Source organism: Conger conger, chromosome 18, assembly GCF_963514075.1.
Source record: "Conger conger chromosome 18, fConCon1.1, whole genome shotgun sequence".
NCBI lineage: Eukaryota > Metazoa > Chordata > Actinopteri > Anguilliformes > Congridae > Conger > Conger conger.
In genome coordinates, this window is record NC_083777.1 from 19,211,259 (window position 1) to 19,237,795 (window position 26,537).

Sequence of the window (26,537 nt, forward strand, 5' to 3'; positions counted from 1 at the left end):
TATTGAGTAAAAATCAAGCCAATCACGTAAGCTTCTCCTGCTCAAGAAATACCTTAAGAACCAGTAATATTATTAAGAGGCGGGCCGAGCAGGAGTTCGGTTGCACACGCATTTTGTATTCTGTAGGCTCCCGGATGCTGACCCTCATCTCCAACAACAATTCACACGTGACCGTATTCCTGACGCCTAGAGACCACTGAGCTGCAAATTCAATGCTGGACAGCGCTTGACATTTGAAACCGGGGAGATCGCGATGATCCTTTAACGGCAGCTTTCATATTGTTCTGTGAAAACACTTCAAGCATTCAATTCTGACGTGTCTAGCTGTAGTGCAGTAACTAATAGGTAGGTACTATTGCCAATGCGTGACATGAAGGTAAGCATATAATTAATTTTGTAAACATTCCCAGGGTGCAAAGGGCTGATGGCTCTTCATTACATATGGTGACGTAAAATAAAAAGGGCAACCTAAGTGCAATTTCTTTTACCTATAATACAATTTCAATAAATGTCTGGTTTTCAGTTTCACATTTTGGATATACACAAATAAATGCCAAAGGCAGGACAGTCATGGCAAACTGTTTTCTGTATTAGTCATACTTGCATTGCAAAGAAAATAAGGACTTTGAAGCAGCACTCCAAAATGTCTATTTATTTAATGGCTTTTGTTTAGCATATATTGAACTTTTTACAACAATGCCATTCATTGAGTCAAGTCCCCCTATTTCAAGTCAGGACAGGTATTGGGAAACAGTAAGTTCTGACAAATGTAATGACTTGCAAGGTCAATATTTTGTTGCATACACGTTACATTTGACAACTGCATCAACATCATGGACATCACTAGGTTCATGGTGTGATTCTTTGAGATGCTGTCAAGCTTTTGCCTCTGCTTCTTTTAGTTGCTGTGTGTTTTCTGTGCATCAAGTGAAAAGCATTTAAATGGGGTTTAAACCTGGTGACTGACTGGGCCATGTCAAGCACTTTTTATTCCTGATAAGCTCCTTGGTTATGTTTAATCCTCACAATAGCTTTCTTGGTCATCATACACAGTTTTATGTCCCTCATCTGCATGCTTGTATCTTTCAGCATATAAAGCAAATTGTACAAATACTTACAAAGGACAACCCATGCCCATACCATAATTTATAAATAGATTATACTGCTGACGGTCATTCCAGTACAATGCCCGTTTAAAAAAACACATTTTAAATAAACTCATTGTGAATTTTGCCTCATAGTCATTGTTTGATTTGAAATGCACATTTGAAATACAAATTTGCTTATTACAACAGCCAGTTTGACACAACTGTCCAAATTCTTTTGGAATTAACTATAGCTTCACAAAATAATAGAAGGGCACCAAATAATTTACCAAGATGCAGAACTAAAAGGTAGGGCCTTACATAATCTGGCAAGAAGTCACCCATTCCACATTAAATGATACAAAACAACAGTAATCAAAACAATAGCCACTATCTTTCATAGCAAAATGAAAAAAACCTCTCCCAACGTTTAAAACCCCACAAAACATAAAAAAAAAATTTTTTTTAATAAATAAAAAAAATCAAAAGTATAGCCTATACAGATTAAGAATCGTAGCAGTATTTAGCCTGCACGGTACAGTTGATAAAAACAAATTACTGTAAATAATCTTGCAATGATATATCCTATCATGGGAGTGCAATTTGAAAATAATAAGACCTGATGAAATATTTGACATAGTTTTATCATTTTATTTTTTTATATTTGTAAACAGATAAACATATGCTTAAAGTGCTACCATGGAAAATAACAAAACAAATGGAAATGTATCTCTGATCACAGTTAACAATTGCTAACAAATCTTTTAACAGTGATGCCTTTAGAATATCAATGGGAGTTAATAGTGAATTTATGATAACTTATTAATTTTTTTGTAGAGATTATAAACTTTATAAACAGACTGTGGGCAGTGTTACTACACCCTGCCTGAGTCAGACTCTTCAAATCACAAGTCTTTCGGCACAGTATTATGATGTGACAGTTGAGATAGTTCAGTTTCCTCCCAGTGCATTCAGTGGATCATCAAAAATACTGTGGTTTGTTTCCTCTGCCACAGTGGTGTCCTTGGATGGCTGGGGCTTCTTTGATTTGGACTGGGGCTTCACCACAGGTTTTACGGTCCCAGAGGAAAATATGTCATCTTTGTGGAAAGAAAAGAAATAGAAAATACTTCTGTGAAATCACTAGACTGATGTACAGGTGTATATCAAATGTATGTGTAAAAAGTATATCTAGAATTTTCATTCCGACATTGTTCAATGCAGTGAAGGATAGGCAAATATTTTTGATGACCAGTGACTCACCCATATCATCATCAAATATAGATTTTGTTTCCACCTTCTTCTTTGACTTCTTCTCTTTTGGTTTTGTTGTGGTCGTCAAGTCAGCGAAGATGTCCACATTATCATCAAACAAGCTTGCGTCTAAAGCTTTTCCTTTCCGCTTCTTGGGAGCTTCTTGCTTTTCATCCTAGAACAAAGGGAATATTAATGTAGCCACCTCCCTACAGTCACATATGGGGCTAACTTCAATCTGTTTACTGCATGGTATGCATCTGGTCTCATTTTAATCACATGAAAACTTCACTTCCTGTTATGTGCACTGTGGTTAAGTGCATATTAAGTACACATGTCCCAACAGTCCTGAGAAAATCCAATTATCTGGAATCCACTATGTGTGTAACTACTTCTCGCACACATAAACAATAAGAGGTTCACAACTTCAAAAAGCAGCAGCCTGATGTACAACATGTACTATGAGGAATAGGATCACACAACTATCCTACATGTAAAAATTGAGTTTCATTTTGGGACATCATCCAAAGAGGCATACCCTCCCAAAGGGATACATTTGGGCACATCTCCTGGATAAGGGGCTAAATGAATTGTACTTTCATGGAGTGTACTTTGGATGTTTATGTTATTGGTTTGCAGTTTTGGTATTTTGGTTTTGGTAGAAAATCTGTTTGTTTAGGGAGTCCAATTTGAGGGGTGAATTTGTGACTTCCTGCTTTACTGTTTTCATGCCTGATTTTTGGCAGAAACTCTGTTGAATACAAAATGTCTTAGAGGGCTCTGAAAGTTGGTGGATACACTGTTTTAACAAGTACTGCTAGCAGAGAGCTGACAGTTCTACAGTGCTAGTTTTTTCACAAGGTTAATGGGCCGTAACATGATTTTTGGTTTCTCCCGTCACGGGAACTGAAGCACCAGCCTTTTGGAAAGCTGTGGCTCTGCACAAGTTTATGTCCCATCTTTGATATAAACAAACAAATCCTTTTCATATCCCAAATGGAGGAAACGGACGGCGCCTGGTCTAAACACTAGACTGGTCACAGGATGAGGGCGACTGCCTACAAACAGAATCCAATTTACTCCCAGCCTGTAGAGCAGCTTTGTTGTCTGGGTTATCCAAAAATTCCTCTCACGTACACTAGGGCTGCAGTCAGAATGGCTCAATCATTTGCTCCCTTCCCCATACACTACGTAGGGAAATCCACATAGAGCATTGGACAAGGATTCAGGTGTGAAAGGAGACTTTGGACATAACAGATTCTGACAGGTTACTGAGCAATGCCCAACTCTTGCATGGCAGCTCTCAGTGGCTTGGTGAAATGGTAAGAAGCAAGCAGGAAACGGTATTTTAAAAAATAAAATAAAATAAAAATTACGACAGAAATTAAGAACAGAAGTACCTGGAAAATGTCCTGTTTGGAGGGGTTGGATTCGGCGGGAGGTTCTTTCGTAAGCGTGACTGTGGTGCTCTTCCGTCCCCCAAAAATGTCGTCGTCCTCTTCCTCCAGGAAGGCTGCGGCCTTGGGCTTTTTGGCGGGTTTGTGCTTGGCGGTCTGGAAGAGGTCACCGCCGGGGTCGTCGAAGATGGCTGGGACGTCCTCCTTCTTCAGGGCCGGGCTGGGCGCTTGCTCCGGGCTGGCGGATTTGGGCTTGGGCGAGGGCGTCTGCTTGCTGGCGGGGGCGAAGAGGTCGCCGGACGCGAAGAGGTCCTCTTCGGCAGCAGTGGGGGCGGTGGTGGCGGGAGGGCGGGGCTTCTTGGGCTTGGCGCCCTGGGTTTCCGCCGGGGGGAAGATGGGCAGCCTGAGGGCCGAGGGGTTAGGGGGAGCGTCGGTGAGCGGGGCCGCTCCGGACCCCGTCCCGCCGGCCCCCGCCCCGCCAGACCCCGCCTCCTCCTGGCCCTCCTGGGCCGCCAGCTGTCTGGCTGCGCGCGTCTGCGGCCTGCGCCGGCCGGCTCCTTTGGCACGACCCTGAAGAGAAACACAACTTTCACCATGGCTCACAAAACAACACACACATCACACCTTTCATCGTGGCTCACAAAACAACACACACATCACACAAATTTTACCGTGGCTCACAAAACAACACACACGTCACACACCTTTCATCATGGCTCACAAAACAACACACACATCACACAACTTTTACCATGGCTCCCAAAACAATGCACACGTCAATATGTCTCTGTCATGGCCACATACACCAGGAAATAACCATGAACCAGAACAGTATAAAAATAAAGACGGACAGGCAAAGCTGGGTTTTAGTCGCGCATTTGCAGGAAATTAAACCACATCTTTGAAATTAAATGAAAGACAAACGAAATAGTTGAGCTCTATGTTGTTGTTAACTATGTTGTTACAATTTCACTGTTATTGTCAGCTGTAAGTGGTTGGTTCAGTCAAAATATATTGTTATGTTGATTTGGAATGCAAATGAGACTGGTTTCTTTGGAACTCATCAGTCATACATTACACAGTTTCTCTATGCAAGTTATAATTGACACCCTATTGACCAATCAGAATCAACAAATTGATACATTAGGACTGTTTTTCCATCCCTTAACTGCTGTGAAAACAGATTACAGCATTTAAAATCCCTTCTGAATACATAAACCCCTGCCCTGTAATGTGAACTGTAATGCCCAGATCAGAACTTACAAAGTTTGTTTTCCACTTAAACAATATTTTTTATTTTTATCAAAGTTTTAAAAAAACATTTCCTATAGCTCTCTTGGGAGAGCAGCATTGGCACACCCACTTCCTGATGTCATGGCGACCCACCTTGTTAGTGCTCTGTAGCGTGGTGACCTGGGCGGGGCCATCGAAGCTCACCCCTCCCTCTCTGCCGGCCTGGGGTGCGGAGGAGCTGGCCGGGCTGGGAGTCTGTGCCAGGGCCGAGGAGGAGGAGGAAGAAGAGGAGGAGAAAGACGGGGGAGACGGGGAGGTGGGCGAGAGGCCAGGGAACACGCTCACCGCCCCTGGCATCCGAGGGACGGCCCCAGGGAGGAGCTGAGCGGGACTGATGGCCAGGTTGGCCTGCGTGGCACAGACGACCAACAGTAAGACACTCCTCAAAACCATCAGAAACACCCCACTGAAACCCAGCTCACCGCCTGCCACAGGACCAGCTTATGCTACACTGCAAAAACAAGACTTTTAGTTTTCTAATAATATTGAAGATATATAATATTAGCTTGTTTTAAGTAAATTTTTGCTTGATAAGTAAAATTTTCATATTCCATCGGCAAATCTTGCGATGAGATCTGCCTGACAAAGTGACATTTTCTTATTCCATTAGCAAATCTTGAGTCAAACTGTCTTACATCTGTCTTATGCAAACAATTAAAGAAAAATACGATTTTAGGTCGAATTGTAAGATGAAGATACTTTCTTTGTTTTTTCAGTGTAACACAGTGCCCACGTCCCAAACTTTTCCCATTACAAAAGTCTCTCTAAAATCACAGTGTGACATATACAGGTGTGCCAAACTGAAAGCACAACTGCTTTCCCACATGCAGGGATGTGATTTTCCCTGATTAAAAAAGCAATACAGATTTCAGACCTTCAACGTTTCAACCAGAGGCGGCCTTTTGCGTGCGTGATAAGCACACACATCAAGAGCGTTAGCAGTTTGCACTCTGATAGCTTCGGACAGGAGAGAATGTTAAACACGGCCAAATGCCAGAGGCCTAGTGGAGACATTTTGGCTTTGGAAATCTGTGTTTGCTGAAAAAAATCACATCCCTGTGGGCAACATGCCATTTATACAGGCCTTCATCTTCTGAGTCATGAACACGGCGAGAATGGAAAAGACCGCTCAGACACAGAAACGCACTGAGAATAAAACATCAGGGGAAAGCGGCAGATGTAGATATGGGCCAGTGCCGTGTACACTTTAGGCAAGGAGAGAGCGTGGAGCTGCATGCCAGCGTGGAGAAGATAGCGCGGGCTAAACTGCTGCTGATAACGGTGTAAAAATAACACGTTCATCTTCCAAGGCTCACAGCAGGAGTTCTGCTGCTCAGCGTTCATGGGGGAAGTGGGGGGTGGGGGCTTATGAATGTGGCACAAATACACTTTTTATTTCACTGTCATAACAAACACAGCAGGTGTAACGGGAAAATATATATAAAGGCGTGCATTACAAAAGGCTACTCTGGTGCTTCTCATATGAAGGCCAATACTGTGTACTACAAAAATCTGGAGCACACAGATGCAGCCCTTTAATGGTGCAAAATGAAACATTTCGACACTCCTGTCTCTTCATCCGAGTCATATATATGACTATGTATATGACTATACATATACTGTGTGGCTCTAATGAAGATTACATTACATTACATATCATTTGGCAGACGCTCTTATCCAGACCGACGTACAGTTGATTAGACTAAGCAGGAGACAATCCTCCCCTGGAGCAATGAAGGGTTAAGGGCCTAGCTCAAGGGCCCAATGGCTGTGCGGATCTTATTGTGGCTACACTGGGATCGAACCACCGACCTTGCGGGTCCCAGTCATGCACCATCAACCACTACACTACAGGCTGCCAACAGTCACATTGAAATGCGTCCATTTTCATTTTGCACCATTGAAGGGCTCATATTGCATCTGTGTGCTCCAGACCTTTCCCTTTTGTAATAGTACAGTACTGTCCTTCAGCAAGTAGCCTTTTAACTGGCTGATGTGTGGTGACCTCCTTGTTGAATACAGACTATAAATGCAACTTTCAGTACTGGCTGATGGAAAAAAACAGAAACCTTCACTCGCTTTCTTTTTGCTCTGACCTAACTAAAAACGTTGGGAAAAAATTGGGCCATTTATGACTATTTGTGAATATTTACTTCTGTGGGAACCCCTGGGCTTCTGTGTCAACCACTTGAAGAGAAAAGCACATGCAATGTTTTCAGCTTTGAGACAGAACTTCACAGAGGCGAGTCAGAAAAGCGACAAGCAGTTCAGACAGAGTGGAATTTTAAAGAAAAAAACTGCAGTAAAGATTTACTTGGAGTTTTCCAATCCTTGAGGAGGGTTCTTTAGATTTTACAGGGCTTGTAGGTTTCTGTGCAGTTGGATGAAATTAGTTATGTTCAGTACACTATACAAAAATAGTATAAAAGGTGTAATGTAGGCGTATACTTAATAAAGAATTCCTTTAATAACATCTACATATGAAAAAAACTTTAAACTACAAATGTAGGATCATTTCGAGTTTTCACCCACCTTCCGGGCAAATTGTATTTGTATTAGAATGGGATTTATCAAAAGTGCCTGATGTAAACTTCCCACTCAATGACACATCAAAAACCAAAGTGTTACCAGGGGAATGGCATACTGTGATAAAAACTATGGTATCCACCACATACAATAAAATATATATTTTAGTGCATTTTCTGACACATTAAATGATGGATTACTTTAAACAACAAATAACTGTAAATTTATTTGTTGATCCATTTGTCTTTTGTCTTGACTTTTTAATGCAAGGCAATTTTTTGAAAAGGCAACACATTTTACTCAGACTACTTCCAACGGAAAACTTAAAAACAGAAAATAAAGTGAAGGTTGTAATTATGGCTCAATAGCAACCAATCCGAGACTCACCTCAGCGTCTCCGGACACCGGTAGGCTCACCGGTTTGATGTGCAGTTCCTCTATTCTGGGCTTCTCTGCGACTTTCTTCAGTTGAAAACAAGAGCCAAGAGAAAATGGATTTGAATGAGTGCAAAGATGTCCATTTCGAATCTCCCCGCCAACAGTCATTTAAAATGGCTGCTTCACTTTTAAACAGAACAGTAATACCAGCCCTAGAGGGCAGCGGCACCTGCTGGTTTTGGGTCTGTCTCAACTTGTAATTACAGTATCTGAAATCACTATTTGAACAGGAAGTCAGCCACCTGCTGTTCCTGAGCTAAATCAGTTGTTGATGGTTAAAATGGCCGCTCTAACACCCGCAGGCTTCCTGGTCTTAAAGACTAATATTACCCTCTCACAAGCCTTACATTACATTACAGGGATTGCTGAAAAACTTCAGGACAGACAGTGAAGCAGAATCCATAATCCAAATCATAAAACATTTAAAATGAGAAACGGCTCATGTAGTAAGCCTACATAAATGAAATACTGTTTTGATAGCCTAGCATAATCTCTGAAGGGCTATATTCATAGGTCTTTCCAAAGAAAGGAACCAAGCAGCAATTGTACAAATTAGAAATAAAAATCAGTATAAAATAATACATATGTAAGAATATAATAAGGTAGACTAAATTGGTTTAAAAACAAGATGGCATGTTAAAATTTGATGACATAAGGGAAATGGACAGAGAGGTTTACTGGTGGTGCTTTGTGTTTCGCCGAGCTGAAAAGGTCATCTTCGTCTTCGTCCCCGAACAGCATCGGGGCTCCTGGTTTAACTGAGCTCGGCGGAAGGCTCTAGAACAGAAGAACCACAACTTAAGTGAAAAAAGCATTTGAGTACCTCACAGCTGTGCCTTTCATTTTCTGCTGGGATTTTAAGTTTGTCATCAGCAGGCCCTTATCTTGACTGACTTTACACAGCTTCACCTTTCCTACTGTACAATGTAACATTTTAAATTAACTTACAGTGTACAAGTGGTCCCTACTGGACTTTGTTAGTGTTGACTTAACACTGGGCATTTTACTGTATACATGAGGACAGGCCAATTTAAATGCTGGACGATTTTTTTCAAAATAAATGAATGTTTAGGTAATGTGTCCAAAGCTACAAGGGCTGTGTCACGTTGGAACCTTTAACTTCTGGATTCAATTTCCAGTTCCTTTTGAAATGCTCAGCCTATTGAGGAAAATGTGTTTGTGTAACCCTTGTCACCTGAACACATGGATACAACAGGACTCCCACACATTTCCATGACTTTTTCCATTATGTTTGAAGGGTAAATGCATAATTTTCCAGTAAATATCTTTGCTGCAACCATCCATGTTGCTTTGTGCAATAGTGCTAATTTTGCAAGGTAGCCCTTTCAGTGTGAAAACATGAAATGAGCATGCTTCAGTCTCCAAAGACCTACTACAATAGTAATGGTGTACATACTAGTGAGCTGTACAATTGGTAAAATCTGCATTATCAGCACACAGATATTTCAAGATTTGATAGTTACCTTGGGGAAATTTCCCTGACTTCAAGGACAGAGATATTTGAGTATTCCCATTACTTTCGAGGACAAAAATATTTTCAAGGATCTTCAAGGACTGCAAGACCCCTGATTCCAGCGCAATAACACACCTTGCAAAGCACTCATCTTTATTCACCAACTTAGACAAAAGCAGCTTGCTTCATTCAACGCACCGAGATGCAAGGGAAGGGAATATTATATCTATGTCTGAATAAATCATTAACACAAGCTCACAGGAGTGAACACATCCTTCCTCACATCATAATTTTATCTGAAGTTCCTAACGGTTGGAGACTGAGAGACCACACACTCCACGTGCTACTGTTAAAGACTGTAATGGATACTGGTGGCAGTGTGAAGTTAACATCTCAAAGAAGGGGCTCTCTGCAGAGAGCTTGTAATACTGCTTGAGAAATCTGTCTCAAGGAATCTCAAATCGCACCGCTGTTCCATATTAAGACATTTTACAGCAGATAATGTGTATTTATGTTTGGGTTTGCGTTCATCTATCCAAGCCCAGTAAATAACGGCACAGTTGCATCGATGAAAAGAGCCCTACTAAATGAAAACAAATCAGGGCTGATAACAAACACTACAAACAACTGACAGGAATGTAGTGTGGATACCAGAACAGAGAAGAGGTAAAGCAGGGATCTGAAATTCAAGTCCTGGTGCTGGACGGCCACACGGTCTGCAGGGTTCTGTTGCATTTCAGCACTTTATATTTTAGACTGAACTGCCCGGCCATTGAAAGGCACCCTCAGAAACTCGCTGACATCATGGCCGTCCAGGCCCGGAGTTGAGCCTACAGTCTGAGATCCCTGTTTTAGAAGGTTCTAGATTTTAGCGTTTCCTCACGGCTGGGTTCACGGATGTGGAGAAGAGGTCCACGTCCGGGTCGTTGTCCTTCTGCAGTTTTTGGGTGAAGAGCAGCTCCTCGTCTTGGAAGACCCTGGTGCTTTTGGTCCGCGTCTTCTGCTCCGGGTCCTAAAAGAAGGACCAAAACAGGGGTTCAGCTGAGTTTACACCCCAATTAGTCTTTTGCCATCACTGCAAGGACAAAAAAATAAGTGAATCCCAAGTCTTATAATGAGACTTAAAGTCTCAATAAAAAGGTAAGACAGTTTCACTAATTTCCAGATTTGCCAATGTGGTAAGAAAATTTCATGTGTCAAACAAACAAGTAAACAAGCTGATATTTTCTACTTGAGAGAAAAAAATATCTTCTTACAAGACTAAAACACTTTTTAAAACAGTCATTTTTGCAGTGCTCCAAGGCATACATACCATCATGTCTCATATTTAAAGTACATTGACTATAAAGTGTAAAGAAATACTGGCTGGGGACAAGTACCCCAAATTGAATAGACAACAAGACCAGGAATCATCAACCCTGGCCCCCTTATTTTAATTTCAGAAGGTTCATCAAATCAGAACGTTTTACTGAAGGGAGGCAGCAAAGCTGAATATCTGAGAGCTGTTAATATAAATAAATAAATCAACGTCCAACCTTGAGTGTGTTCTTGGCGGCTGGTTGGCTGGACACAGACACAGCCTCCTCTTCCTCCCCCTCGTCTTCATCGTCATTATCGAACAGGCTCACAACGTTCTTCTTGGCCCTGGGCTCTTCGTCCATGGGAGGGGGGCTGTCCCTGTACAGGAAGTCGTCCTTGTCTGGGTCTTCCAGAGGAGTCTTGGTTGGCTGTTGTTGGGTAACCGTGGAAACCAGACACATAGCTATGCAACTCACACACTTCTTTGGTCATCCTAACAATGTGCTTCTGAAGGTGACATAAAGGTGGCATAAAGATGTTCAGACAGACCTTGTGAGGAACAATGAAGATTGAATAAGAGTCTAACCTTGCATTTCCAATGAAAAGTGTAAATGGACTATACTGTATATTACAGCCATATTGGGGGCGTGACTCTATGTTTTTTTTGAGGAGGTTTAGAGACAGGGTTTTTGGGGAGGTTTAGAGACAGGGTTTTTTTGGGAGGTTTAGAGACACTTTTTTTTGGAGAGGTTTAGAGACAGGGTTTTTTGGAGAGGTTTAGAGACAGGGTTTTTCGGGAGGTTTAGAGACAGGGTTTTGAGGCAGTTTAGAGACATGGTTTTTTTGGGAGGTTTAGAGACACTGTTTTTTGTAGAGGTTTAGAGACAGGGTTTTTTGGGGAGGTTTAGAGACAGGGTTTTTTGGAGAGGTTTAGAGACAGGGTTTTTGGGGCGGTTTAGAGACAGGGTTCTGAGGAGGTTTAGAGACAGGGTTTTTGGGGAGGTTTAGAGACAGGGTTTTTGGGGAGGTTTAGAGACAGGGTTTTTGGGGAGGTTTAGAGACAGGGTTTTTGGAGAGGTTCAGAGACAGGGTTTTGGGGGAGGTTTAGAGACAGGGTTTTGGGGGAGGTTTAGAGACAGGGTTTTTGGGGAGGTTTAGAGCACTACAGTGCAGTCTCACCTTGGCCACTTCCTCTTTCTGTCCCAGAACATCGATGCCCCCAAACAGGCTGACGGCCCCCGCAGGCTTCTTCTTGGGCTCCACGCTCTCCTGTGGTGAGCTCTGTGTGTCCTCCTCCTTCTCCTTCTCTTCATCTAACCGGGAGGGAGGTTCAGCGTCTGTGGCCTAGAGAGAGAGAGAGACAGAGAGAGAAGGTAAGAGAGGGAGACAGTGATGCTGTGGTAACAGGGCAGTGGTGTGCAGTCGTAATGTAATTCAATGAGACGGCGATGGAAAGCTCTGCCTCAGTGTTTAATACTGCATAACGCCACCTCTGAAGGAACTTTCCAACAAATATGAAAAGAAGATCTTACTTTCACATCAGGGGCACTGCTTTTTGGGGCCGGTGGCTGGAAACCAAAGAGGGAACCCCTGCCTTCTTCATCTTCCTCTTCCTCCTCAAACAGCAGAGAAACTCTCTGCGACTTCTTCTTACTGGGAAGAGAAAGGGGAAGCTTTGCTTGTGGCTGGACTGGATGCATATTCACGGATTGCCTCACTCATTAACCTCGATCTATCATTGAACCCGAGAAAAACCGGAATCTCACTGCTGACTCCTAACACCAAACTCTTACGCAACCAGAGAAGCAATATACACTTATTCTTACATGCAATTTGGTGCAGTAAACACAATGACAGTCACAAGTGGCTTTAGACACAGAGTAAAGTAGCACCATATGGCCTCCTGGCTTCACATGTAAATGTTAGCAGTACCTTGTCTCCTTGGTGGCGGTGAAGAGGTTGTGGTCTTCCTCGTCAAACGGGCTGTCTTTCTGAGCAGCTCTAGCGCTGGGGAGACTGGAGGGGGCGCTGTTGCTGCCTCGCATTCCTCCGGTTTTCACATCAGGCTTCGCCTCGCTGGGTTTGCTGCTCATCCACTGATCCTGCTTACACCAGGAAAAGACCATGAGAAGAGCTGGGGGTGTTTCACAAAGCAGGATTACTGCGCTGAGTAAAACCCGGCTATCTTTACTTCAGTCCATGTTCCAGATTCGGGAGGGCTCCAGGTTTTTACAGTCATCCAGCTAACTCAGTCCTGCTTTCTGAAACGGGGCCCTGAACGAATATCTGATCTGAACCCGGCCAATGATTTCACACTGGCAGAATCTCTCACGCTCACTTTTCCCCACTACAGAAACAGCATTATTTCTATGTGTGAATGTTTTACTTTTGATAGGCTGCCATGGGGAAATCTGAACTCAAATTCAGCGAGTCTTGTCAACACATATTCCATCATTTCTTGGTCTGGGACTTAAAAGTAGCTGTTAATTGAAGTGTTAATTGAAAATGTGCAAGTTCACAGATGTACACTCCGGAGGGGGGGGTGCTATGATGGGCTCAGTTTTAGCGGGAGACTTAGTCATTGCCTGTCATTCAATTAAAAACTAGACGGATAATATGCGAATAACAGATGGGAGCATTAAACAAACGATGAATTTAATGTTGTGTGAAATACGCCGGGTCAGCGAGCAGCTTATTAGTTGTGAGGGTTGCACGTTGTTTTCGGCAGAAAGGTTTACCTCATCGTCGCTGAAAAGACCGCTGGACACCGGCTTGCTGGGCTTCTGCACCGAGGCGCTTTTCGCCTGGTTCGTTTTCGATTTCGGGGGTCCAGACGAAAACAGATCCTGACAAGACAAACGACCATTAAGCAAAATGAAAAATCGACAAAGCAAATTACACTGACTGCTACTCACTCAACTAGTGCCGTAATTATTCTTCAAAAACATACTCTGCTAAAATCTGCAAAGGCCTCTCACGCTCCCTGCTCAAATTGGTTGAGTGAACTCATTGGCCTTGCCTACCTCTTCTTCCTCGTCGTCGAATATGGAAAGCGCTTTGCTGGGTTTGCTTTGGACAGCGGGCTCAGCCTTTGTCTGAGGTTTGGCAGCAGAAGGAAAGATCTGTGAATGTTGAGTAGATTAATGATGTTTATTAATGATGTTTACTGATGATGAAATGGGGTGTAATGGTTCAGAACCGCCAACTACAAGCGAACAATTACGGTGCACAGTTCACACGCCCGAGACTGCAGCCATTTTGTTGTTTGTGCATAAATCTTGGACATGAATATTAACCAGCTCTGTGGACTGTGAAACAGCATGCTCATGCGCTGTCTTTTGAAACCTGTGACCCATAAGAGGTCAGCAGTTTCTCTCTTTCTCTCGCTCTCTCACTTCACACACACACACACACACACACACACACACATTGGTGAAAAAAAAATGTGTTGCGATGAAGCATGAATAACTCCCAGTAAACGCTGATATTGTTGTGATCAGGCAGAGAAGTGAAACAGAGAGGCTGACCTGTGTGTCCTCATCGTCAGAGAAGAGCCCTCGGGTCTGGGGTTTCGCTGCAGGCTTAGGTGACGGTTTGGCAACATCTCCCCCCGGTACGTTCTAAAGGAACACACAACACAGGCAAATTAAGCATGGATAAAGTTTCACCCCGTCAGTTAGAATCTGTGAGAGAGGGAGAGGAAAAGAGAGAAGCAGAGATGGATGGATTGGTCGAAGGCCAGTTACCTCCTCCGCTTTCTCAGACTCCTCGCTGGTGGAGTGTTGACGTCTCTTTAGGCCCTCTACTAGGACGTTCTTGGTCCCGGGTCCGAACATGGAGATGGCCCCTGCAGGCATCTGAGAATACAAACCATGCACACTTAACACAGTCTCAAACCATAGTTATTAACACAGCTGAACACAGTCAGAAACCACAGATATTAATACACACCTAACACAGTCACAAACCATGAACACATCAATCATGCAATTAAAGCCAATAAACACAGTCTCAGCATGGCCACCAGAAAACCCCAGCATTGCTATCAGTCTGCATCAGCACTGGTACCTATGTGCCTTATAATGAACATCAATTCAACCTCAGCACAGTAACCAGTAAAAAATAGTTTCAGCCTGAGTCAGCAAAGCTGCTTCCCGTGCCTGCCTTTTCAGTCCACTTCAGCTTTCTGAGAGAAATTATTTTAAAGTAAGCAAATCAACAGTGTGATTCTGTGAGGCTAACAGCCGTATGTCAGGCACACGCGGACACACACACACACACACACACACAGGATGTGGAATGCTATGCACAAGCAATAATCACATAACAGATCATGATTCTTTCTTGCGTTTCCTGCCTATCTCCCCTCTGAACCCGTCTAAGGCTGCAGCTGGCCTGTTTCTTTGCTGTGTGTTTGGGAGCGCGAGGATTAGTGTGCAAATCCACCGGCTGCTCAAAGCTAAGGAACAGCATCAGCGTAGACAGTGAAAAGAAAAAGAAACAACATGTTTTTAAGGTGGACTGGAGTAAAACAAATCCTCCTGCACATTATAAGTGTTAATCAGTGAGTGTTAATCAGTATCCTTTTAAGCCTTAATGTTTTCATATTAAAAATCACATCTGATACCTTCTCACAATTTAATCATTGTAGAAATATTGATTAATTGCATTCACGTTCCTTAATTTAGATTCTACGTGCTAGTGGTGTCAGAGTAATTTCCATTACGTATTCATATGACGATGCGAGCACAGAAAACTCCATGACAAATGCGAAAGAGCAACAGCTAAAATTCTAAGCTAGATTATTTCCTGAGAAAAATAAGCACTCTGCTTCTCTAGCTTCGTCTCAAATGGAACTCTCATATTTGGTGTGAGAAAACAAACTTTTGTGACCACAGATATGGCCAAATCAAGCAGAATGAAGGATAGGCACTTTAAAGTGTCTCCTCAGTAAACCCCCGGGCCTTTATCAGGACATCAGGAGCAGAGGAGGCTCTCTGAGGGCAAGCTGTACCTTCTTCTCAGGCGCTGGGGCCGCCGTCTCCTCCTCCTTCGGGCTCTGCTTGGAGGGCGGCACCCCCGACGCCTCGCCGAAAATGTCCCCGTCCCCATCGTCTTCATCGTCTCCGTCTCCTCCGAACAAATCCACCGCCTTCTTCTGCTTGGGTTTCTCGTGTCCCGCTACGACAGGAGAGAATTACATACGCTCCATCAGGAGGCTCCTGCACTTTTCCACAGCGGAAACCAGAATACAGGCATAAGACAGAAGGAATGGGAGTACGCCAGGAATGGTGGTAGTCTGACAAGAACAATGTCAAAATGACACATGCAGAGCTGCAGATAAATAGTGTTAATAAAGGTTCATGTACACCATCCTGCCGTTTCCCCCCAGCATACGATAGATTTCTACATTAACTACAACAGTACTCAGGGCTCCCATCCGTCCAAAAAAAACAGGAATATTGCCACAATGTCCTGGAAACAATGAATCGTCCTGAAAAATATTTTCAGCACAACCTGCAACATTATTACAGGTATTGGTCACATTAAATGTCCTGGAGATTGTGAGCACAGTTACTGGCAACACAAAGCCCACTTACAGTCCTCCATCTGACCTGCAGAACAATCCCATTCACAGGATTCACCCTCCATCATTCCACCATGTTAGGAGCGCATATTGTGAGTGCTCGATGAGCACTGTCAAAGGCATTTTAAATTCACCGATAAACAGATGACGCGCTAAACGCATGTAGTGCTAAATGTGTGAAGGAGAAGTGTGTTTTGCTGACTCCAGGGTGGCTGACTAATACTCACCAGAGGCAGACTTCTTGAGAGTGCTGCCGCTGAAGAAATCATCGTCGTCCCCATCGTCGTCAAAGAGCCCGCCCACGGGGGCCTGTTTGGGGGCCTGTTTGGGGGCCGGCCGGGGTTTGGCTGGGCCCCCATTTTCACGGTCCTCCAAGGAGTTGGAGCCATTGGCCGGGGAGCCAAACAGACTGCCTTCTGCAGGAATAAATCAGACCAGTAACGTTCGCTGTAGTATACTGAGGGACATTAGCCCATCACAAACATGTGATTAGAATGCTGTTAACTGGACATTCTAATGCTGATGTAACAATCGCTACTGGCAACTGACAGAAACTGTAGTTCTAGAACACTGACTTGGAATTTTGAAAGAAAAAACATTCCAAAAAACTCCCCTTTAAAGGGTTACAGAACACAAAAAATCTTAATCGTGTATGCCATGTAAAACCCTCAGATAATAGCAATCACTGTGAAATAGTGACAAATGTTGTGTTTTTTATGGAATACATAAAACGCGGTATTTAAAACAAAAGCTGAAGATTTGCAGCATTTGTTCCAGTTCCTTCTCTGTAAATAATGCCTTTCCGAATAGGCAATGGCATTAAAATTCATATCAAAGAGGGTGTCAGTTACTTTCTGTAAGCATATTATGCTCTCCTTCATGAATATTGGAATACGTCTTTTGTCTTGTCATCCTCCATCTAAAAGAGCTTTCAAGGTTTTGTGACAAATACATGCGGCTTCCTACTCAAATACTGCTGTAAACCGTTTCCAATCTTATACATGAGGAAAACGGCTGAGTGGCTGAGTTCAGCCAAATACGAGAGCTTATGCCACATCATATAAAACGTGGCAAGAGTCTGACTCAGAGTCCCAATTCAAAATCTTCGCCAGCAATTTCACAGATACGTTTACTCGTGTTTTCTAACTGTCCGACCATTTTTAGAAATGTGGCATCAGTGCTATTTTGACATATTAGCTTTAACTTCCATTTAGACACCAGTCTTTACATGGTTCCTCAATCAGTTTAAATTACTTCAGAAATGAATTTGACTGGCTGGCGGTACCGGGAAATTGAGCTTCAGCTTTGGCAGATTTACTCTCCTTCAGAACGGGGTTCTGTTCGAATGCACTCCTGCTACAGCAGATTAAACAGGCTCAGCCATCCTCTGTTCACTCATGGCAGGGGTTCGTAGGGGGATCTAGATGACATCCCTGTCTGCTGGTTCTGTTGTGTTTTCTCAACTACCACATTTTGCAAAAATACAATTCTTTATAATTGTTTTTTTCCTCTGTCTTGGGTCTACACTATGTAGAAGTTTTGTTTGTGGTTGAGTGATTGGTATCCATCCATCCATCCATACATCCATCTATTATCAAACCCACTTATTCCTGGTCAGGGGGTGTTGGAGCCTATCCCAGCATGCAGTGGGTGAGAGGCAGGAACATACCCTGGAGAGGTCGCCAATCCACCGCAGGACACACACCATTCATTCGCACACTCATACTGATGGGAAATGTAGACTCTCCACTTTAGCTAACCTGCATGTCTTTGGACTGTGGGAGGACTGAGTAAAAGCAGTGCATTTCAACTGAAGTCTCTTTCTCAGACTCTTTCTCAGGCTCTCACCTGGGAATATAGAGACGGCCCCTGTCGGAATCTTCTTATTGGACTTGGATGAAACAGGATCTATAAAGAAAAGCCAGAAGCGGACCCAGGTGAGGATTTCATATTGAATACCCAGCTGGAAAAAAGCTTAGCAAATCCCTAGCGCGACCAGTAGAGGCTCAGTCGAACCTGTATGGGGTTAAGACCGTATTTTCACCATCGCTTTTCAAAAGCTTGAGTTGACTTTCAGTACTGCATGGGGAAATGTCAGCAGAGAAAGACGTTGTATTGTTCATCGGTCTCGATGGTTAACGCTGTACCACTTTTGTTTCGGCACTGCTAAAAATACATTAAATCAGATTTCCCTCAGCAATACTATCAAATAAAATAAACGTGTAAAACACATACATACGCCTTGGTATATCACAATGCAAAAACATGCAATAATGTCCTGAAGTTATCGATTGCATTAAATGCATAATTACCATTAACTCTGGAATAAATGAAAGGCAAATAATACATTTCCCATGATTTATACATGTAAATTATAGAGGAATATCATAGCAGACACTTGGCTAGGTACCCAATTGCATGTTGGGTTTGCGTGTTACTCACATAGCTGACAGTGTGAGAATTAATATCAATATTAACATACGTTTTATCAGCGGGATTATGGAGCAGGCATGCCATAATATTATTGTACAGGCACAGTATGTCATAGCTTATATCCTGCATACAGAAATATGAACACACAGTACGTACATCTCAGTTTTTGAGAAAATATAAACGGATGAAACAAAAGATCAGTTTATCTCACACAAATCTACGTGGATATCCCACCAAAGCAGTCTTACCGTGTGTGAGCATATGAAGCTAAGAGAGGCGTGGGATTCTGAGAGAAATCCAACATTAAACAACATAAGATAACACTGTGTAAAGGTCACGAAAGCCTTGTGCTCACAGGCTGTTTGCCCACTGCGCTGATATCGTGAATGAAGATGAGGAGGATCCAGCTTGGGTTTGAGGAACCTTTTCAAATAGTTCAGTCATCAAACTTCCCACGGCGAGAGTCAATATCGGAAAGGTCACAGAGAACCGTTTGAGGGTTGAGTTTGATTGGGTTCTAATTGAAAGTTCATTTGTAAAGCACTTACAGAGATGCTGTCACAGAGATGCTATACAGGGGCAACAGAAAGGATAACTGAGCCAAAACCAGGCCTGGACACCAGAAAGGTCAGAAGTTGAGTTAAAAATCTCCTCCTTGGGAAGAAATCTCACCTGGCCCAGTCTAATAGTGAGGGTCACATACTGTATTGCCCAGTGTAATTGTTAGGGTTACAAACTGTAACACAGTGTACAGTAAGAGTAACAGGCAGTGCTTAGCCTATAAAACATTCAGCAGTTGACCTCACCTTTAGCAGCTGGAGCAGGACTGGCTACCCTCTGCTCTTGTTTTGGTGCATCAGAGAACAAATCACCCTGTGAGACAAGGCACAGAGGACATGACATATACTGAACTTTCTCACTTATTAAAAGGTACATACTCAAACGCTGCACTACATCACTTACACTTCGGAGGCGGTCTGATCCAGAGCAACTTGCGAACAACGAGAATGAGAATGCAAATGCTTCCGCCAGACCTGGCTAACACTATGCCAAAACCAGTCTGGTGTGCACTGCTAACCAGCCAGGCATGAGCACTGAATTAGCTAGTGGGACATATACCGGTAAAAACATTAGCTATGTGGACAGCTAATGAGCCATGAATGAGCACTGAATTAGCTTGGTAGTGGTACATATACTGGTAAATAAAATGTGCTATGTAGACTGCTAATGAGGCAGATATGAACACTCAATTAGCTAGGTAGCATTACATACACTGGTAATGGGCTCTAATGACACAAACACAATGCCTAGTTTGTAAAGTCCCCAGAGAAATGGTATTCGGGTTGTATCAGCCGACATTCACCTACCTCATCATCATCATCAAACAAGCCCCTTCCTCCGCTGAACAGACCGCCTTTCCCTCCAAATGGAGAATAGTCCTCATCCTCCATTTTGGGAGGGCTGAACATGTCATCGTTGTCAGGGGCAACTGGGAAGATGACAAAGGGAACCCTTCACTACTAATTCAGAATAAATATGTGCTGTTCTGCAATGTACAATAATGCTATGTATATCGCCACTTGATATGGTATACTTGACTGGATTGGTGTGAAAGAAAAATGATTATGTAGTATTTTAAAAAATCACTTGAAAAGAAATCCATAAAAATATGAATAACACTCTTGAAGACACATTCTTTCTTAAATGAAAACATGGCGGCTTCAGTAGAAACCAAATAAATTGGCTTTAGAGACACAATTGAAATAAATCATGCCAAAATAAGACAGTTCCTCTTTCTACTTAGACGTGCTCATCACTTCAGTCTTTATTTGTACTCCTCTACGATATGGAATGCCCACTTAGATTCGAAGGTCCCAAAACAGCATTGCCCTACATATGATCTGAAGCACGTGAAATGTGAACTGCAACGATAAGCATAGCTGGGAACTGAACCAGAAACTGAAGCACAGAGATAAAATGGCCGCCGTGGGATCACAGCAGGGAGTGCTGCAGTTGGGATGCGATGCGGCCTACCCTGAGGTTTAGCCGCCTTCGGCTCTTTTTTTCCTTTACTCTTCCTCTTTGTGGCGGATGCGGAGGATTTTAGAGCTTTGGGAAAATGATAAAAACAAACAGAAATAAGCATGCAGATGAGATGGGCTAAGATATGCCATATGCATTCCATTTGTTATTTAACCAGCAATTAAGTCAATGAGGAAATATGAATGAAATTCAAAGCTTGTTCATCTTTTTTTGGTATTGCACACATATGTATGAACTGGTAGTTATGTAATGAAACTCAGGGCAGGTGATGGAATTAAAGGGAAAGGGCAGGTTGACTTACATGCACGGTCCTCCTCTGGTTTGTGTGGCACCTCCCCTTTAATGCGGGCAGCCAGTTCATCTGCAAAGGAGGAGGGGCCAGTGGAGCTCTGGAACCAACAGGACTTCAGTTAGACTCATATACGTCAGCTAGAACCACACACCACCCTCAACTACAACCACACACACTTCAGCTAGAACCACACACCACCCTCAACTAGCCACACACACTTCAGCTAGAACCACACACCACCCTCAACTACAGCCACACACACTTCAGCTAGAACCACACACCACCACCAAATACAACCACACACACTTCAGCTAGAACCACACAACACAATCAACTACAACCACACACACTTCAGCTAGAACCACACACCACCCTCAACTACAGCCACACACACTTCAGCTAGAACCACACACCACCCTCAACTACAGCCACACACACTTCAGCTAGAACCACACACCACCCTCAAATACAACCACACACATGATTAAAGCACAAAAAGTGTGTACCTTTCCGTCTTCATTTTCATCTTTGTCGGAGTCGCCAAATATATCTGAGTCTTCCTCTTCGTCGTCTTCTTCCTCATCCTCATCGCTTGCCATCGATGACTTCTGTATTGTTAAGAAAAAAAAACTAATTTCTGCAGTCTGTTACTTGAAAAAAATGCAATAGAAACATGCCTATTGAGAATGACGATTATACGGCAGAAGATATGTACAATGCTATTATTTTGAGGCATTCTTGCCTGTCCCTTGATTTTCAATGTAAACAAAAAATATTTGCATGAAACGTGTGTGGAGAGACAGTCATTTTGGCTCTAAAATGGATGACTCACTTTCTTTATGCTCCCTTGTCCTTCTTCAGACTGGTAATCGGACTGCTGTTAGTCCCAAAAACACAGTTACATGAATTAGTTAATCAATTGATTCATGAAATGATGATTGTAGCACAGAATGCATGAACATGGTTACAAGCACTACACTGCCATCTAATAACTCAATATTTACAATTATTAAGGTCCTGGAACAATTCAGCTAATCAATGACAAACACAATATTTGCATCAATTGCTGCATCTGTCATCAAGGAAAATCCAGATTAATGAATTGAGTCACAAAAACATTTTTTGCCATATCAACAACATAATGCTATCAGCATGGTGTGTGTGACCATATTACCATATGTTCATCAATTTGAACAGGTAAACGGAGGATAACTGAAGTCTTACGTCATCATTCTTGTCTTCATCACTGTCAATGACGCTGTCTCGGTCACTGTCTATGGACATTTCTGTAAATAAACAACAAGTGAGCTTCATATCCGAGGAACATTTACACATTTAGAGCATTGTCTCATTGATGATTTGTGGTTTTACCCCCCAAACAGATCTGTGTCCTATATTAATTTCCCGCTCTAAAATGCCTTTTGTGTGTCTGGTGTCCGATGCGCAATATGAAGCCAGGTTGCACCATGTTCCTGCTACATTTTACTGGCTCATACTGCCCTCTTATGGCCACAGAAGGTACTTACAGCATAATACCAGGATGAATCACAGCATTTGTTCACTTGTAAAGGAGCATGTCAGAAATAAATGGCACAGTAGGTGTAATACTTTACCACATTCCCTCGCTCAGAGGTCCACAATTATATTAACTTTATAAAATCCCATGAAATCACTGTAATGCAAGAACATGGTGCCCTTTCAAAATTATAATGTGTCCAAAGTACAGAGCAACCACATGCTGCATCCAGTTTAAGAGAATGTTCTGTTCTACCTTCACTGGAGAGGTCGCCCAGGCCCACGTCATCCTGCTCCATGAAGTGCTGGGATCCAATCAGGTACGGCAGGGGTCTGTCCACATACAGGTCCTGGAACAGCCACCAACACACATACTGACATTCTGGCAGGAAAATCATGGAATCCACCAACACATGACTGACTTTCTGACTTTAAAGTCATTTTAAATAAAGAAGGCTTTCTCTGTAAGCTAATTTATTAGAGACAGCGAGAGAGAATTAGGTTTATATATTAATAAGGACAACATACATAATTTGGCCTAATGGACTAAAGATTGTGCTTTCCCCTTAGGTAGGCCAGGACAACAGAATCACAGACCATCTTTGAGGCAGACGAAAGAGCCACCTCTTCAGACTGCTTCTGAATGCAGAGTAATGTAATCTCGTACTCTGGTTGCTCCTCTGTGGGTGCAATGAATCTCATGTCGACCCATGCCTCAGATTCCATACCTTCGGTTCCAGAATGGGCTCGACTCGATCTGCGACTTCCTCGTCTTCCGAGTCCGAGTTTCCAGCTTTGATGTCCAGCTGCTCGAAGGCAGACTCCAGAACCCGCAGGCCGTAGTTCACCGCCTCCTGGACCTTTGGAATGAGCTCCGCCTCCTTCTGTTCCCGCGTCTTCTCCTGCGGAATTAAAGCGCAAGTCACCGAGGAGACACCACGGTACATAGGGCCAACAACGTCCGTTTTCTGGACTAAGAACACTGAGCGTTACAAACTGCCCAATGCAAACCCAGCACAGGTTCTTTGGGTACTAATAAGTACCTTTCGCAGGCAGAAAAGGTACAAACTAAGCAACCTTTTTTGGCAATTATTTTCTGAGAACACCATCACCATCATCATCATCATCATCATCATCATCATCATCACCACCACCACCACCACCATCATCATCATCATCATCATCATCATCACCAACACCACCATCAATAACCAAAATCACTCAACAGTGAAACTAAAGATCCTGAGGAAATGTTCAGTCGAGCGAAACACGTCCAGGAAGTGGGGTTAAGGTGCACCTGTCCTGTTCTCACCTGCTCCGGTGGTCTCTCCACAGCTTCAGGTTTTGATACGGGCTCCTCCACCTCCTCGTCATACACCCGCTGTGGAACTCAACACAATCAACCCACATGTCCACTTAAAGCCAAGAGACGCAGCAACACAGACATATGGCTGTGAAAGCCACTATTTATATGAAGCAACAGTGAAGGAAGAATGGAGAGCTTGTCTCGCGACACTTAAAGGGAGTGTGCAGGGTGTTTTCAGTGAAACATTGCTAGATGACCATAATAAATTTGTAAAAAAGGTGCAAGCTCACAATATGAGATAAGAATGTTCTTAACTGAACATTCTAATGCTGATGTAACAATCACTACAGGTGAATGAAAGCTAGAGTTCTAGAACACTGATTTAGAATTTGGAAAAATCATTCCAAAAAAACCCTACTCTTCAAAGGATTCAACTGCTTAATTGACAGCTCACAGCTGTTCCACCAGAGCCATTGCGTAGAAGACTGCTGGTATATGCCAGAGCCTCAGAAACATAAAAGGCATGTTCTCAATGAACTAGGTGCAGGAGATTATGTGAGGCACGTTTAGACGTACGTTCTCGATGAACTGCGTGTTGGAGAGCATAAGGAAGTCGTTGAAGACAGTGTGAAGGCAGCAGTCTGTGGCCTTGGTGTCTCGGATCAGGCCGTCCAGCTGCTTCTCGATCTCGTGCGTCTTGGACAGCATCCTCTGGGAGAAGTCTTGCAGAAACAGGAAGAGCTATGGGGACCCAGATGAATCCAGGATGAGACAGGGAGAGGACGAGACTGAGTTTCCAAACAAGATAACAACTTTACACAACTCTCAGATTGACTGGACAATGTTCTGTTCATGCAGGACTTTTTTATGTAAAACTAGTCTATGGGGAAAATTATCCCACCAATCTGTATTTTTTTTTTAAAGTAAGGTTTTATCTTTTTTTTTTCATACAATTTTGTCATCCTTGACTAAAAGTTGACACCAAATCGCTATCAGATTCAGCCCACCCCCTCCCTCCCTCCATTTCTATCTAAAAACAAAAATAAATTCTGCATCAATGATCAATGATCTTCACCTCCTTCACATGTCCTGGCTAATGGGTGTTGTAATGTAGCCTAATAACCAATAAAATTAGTTTTAACTAATACCCTAATAACTGTTAATAAATGTCAACATGTATTAATATGTATTCACAAGACAGAAACCCACAAGTATTTCCATCATGCAGGATGAATGGCTCACTGATAAATGTGCCCTGTTCCACATTTTAGTTCTACTGTAAGAGTCTTACTCCAGAGTCAGCGGCCAGTGACCAGTTAGCGCTCGTCTTGCGAATCTCCTCCAAGGACCACGGCCTCTCCCACACCTGCTCACCCTCCCCATTCTGCTCACTGGGGCCGTTAGTCACAGCCGGCGAGACGGCGCTCATCTGCAAAACACCACACAACACTTATAACACTGTAACACACTGCCTATACACTGTACCACAGCAAAACAGCACAGACACTTTATAACACTGTAACACACTGCCTACACACTAACACAGCAAAACACCACACACACTTTATAACACTATAACACAGCAAAACACCACGCACACATTATACCATTGTAACATACAATTTATCACACTGCCTGATATGACATGACTACAGTACACGCTCGGGGGAGGGCACTTTCTAGCTAACCATTTGAAATTATTGCGAAATGCAAGCTAGCATCAGTAACAGAACCCGAATGATTAACTAGGCATTTACATTTGGAAGCGTTACAATAATTGGTTATCAAGCTAACGTTAGCTAATAAACTGGAAGTAATAGCAGTTATGTACCTAGTCTATAGCATAGTTAGCTGCCATATGGTAGCCACCAACGTTATTAATGTTATTCACGGAAGTTTGGATCAAATAACATAGTTAACTACTTAGCTAGCTAGCTTGTCTTTCAAAACAAATATTGCGATGCAACATGCAGAATATGATCAAAACAACCATAGATATCGTAATCTAGATATTAAAGACTAAATAGCTTAGCCACAGCTTGCGTGTATGACTAACGTTAGCTTAGCTAAATGCGTGCAGGCTGACTGTCATTATAGATTACTTTCAACTTCTAAAAAGTAGGCTGAGTTAGCTAGCTAATGTTCGAAGGAACACAATTGGTAAGATCACTAGCTAGCTAGCAAGAACTACAATTAGCTTGGTAACATTAGCACTTGGTATACTTGGTAGCTTGTAGCAGTGCGTCAATCTTAGCCTAAACTAACATACAAATCTTCGATCCATCGTTCTTACCTTTTGGCACTAACGTTCTCGGCCTTCTTCAGCCAATGCTTTTCACTTTATTTTTAAGTGTTTGCGCTAAAAGGAAGCTTTAACGTCCTGTTTTCTCATCGGCTTTCTGACAAGTCGGCCATGTTCTGTATGTTACTGAATCAGCTGACACGCGTCACCTGACTAACGGTGCGCTGGAAGAACGGAAGCGGATTGCGCATAATATTGTACGGCAATGGGCTCATCCACCATGATAATAAAGCCCCACAATATTTTAAAATAAATCAATTTCATGATGATGGCTTTTATCTATTGCAACCAGT

The 26,537-nt window shown here is 42.9% G+C and overlaps 1 protein-coding gene across 4 annotated transcripts; it reads right to left on the reverse strand.

Annotated features, from left to right (window-relative positions):
- Positions 1-637: 637 nt before the first annotated feature.
- washc2c (WASH complex subunit 2C) lies at positions 638-26,378 on the reverse strand. Of its 4 annotated transcripts, none has more exons than XM_061227822.1 (32): positions 26,236-26,378; positions 25,234-25,371; positions 24,519-24,683; positions 23,949-24,017; positions 23,365-23,538; positions 22,893-22,986; positions 22,346-22,407; positions 21,954-21,998; positions 21,628-21,729; positions 21,131-21,218; positions 20,821-20,895; positions 20,154-20,275; positions 19,593-19,659; positions 18,202-18,261; positions 16,581-16,769; positions 15,781-15,947; positions 14,513-14,623; positions 14,294-14,386; positions 13,790-13,861; positions 13,505-13,612; positions 12,699-12,868; positions 12,299-12,419; positions 11,946-12,110; positions 11,003-11,194; positions 10,351-10,479; positions 8,672-8,770; positions 7,943-8,017; positions 7,344-7,400; positions 5,123-5,377; positions 3,740-4,306; positions 2,349-2,514; positions 638-2,185 (listed from the first exon to the last, which is right to left on the reverse strand). In XM_061227822.1, the coding sequence occupies exons 2-32, from the start codon at positions 25,369-25,371 to the stop codon at positions 2,037-2,039; spliced, it is 4,146 nt and encodes a 1,381-aa protein (XP_061083806.1). In that variant the 5' UTR covers positions 26,236-26,378; the 3' UTR covers positions 638-2,036. The 4 variants fall into 4 exon arrangements, with proteins under 4 accessions (XP_061083806.1, XP_061083805.1, XP_061083808.1 ...); XM_061227821.1 differs by having other exon boundaries at positions 13,790-13,888; XM_061227824.1 differs by lacking the exon at positions 20,821-20,895 and having other exon boundaries at positions 13,790-13,888.
- Positions 26,379-26,537: the final 159 nt, after the last annotated feature.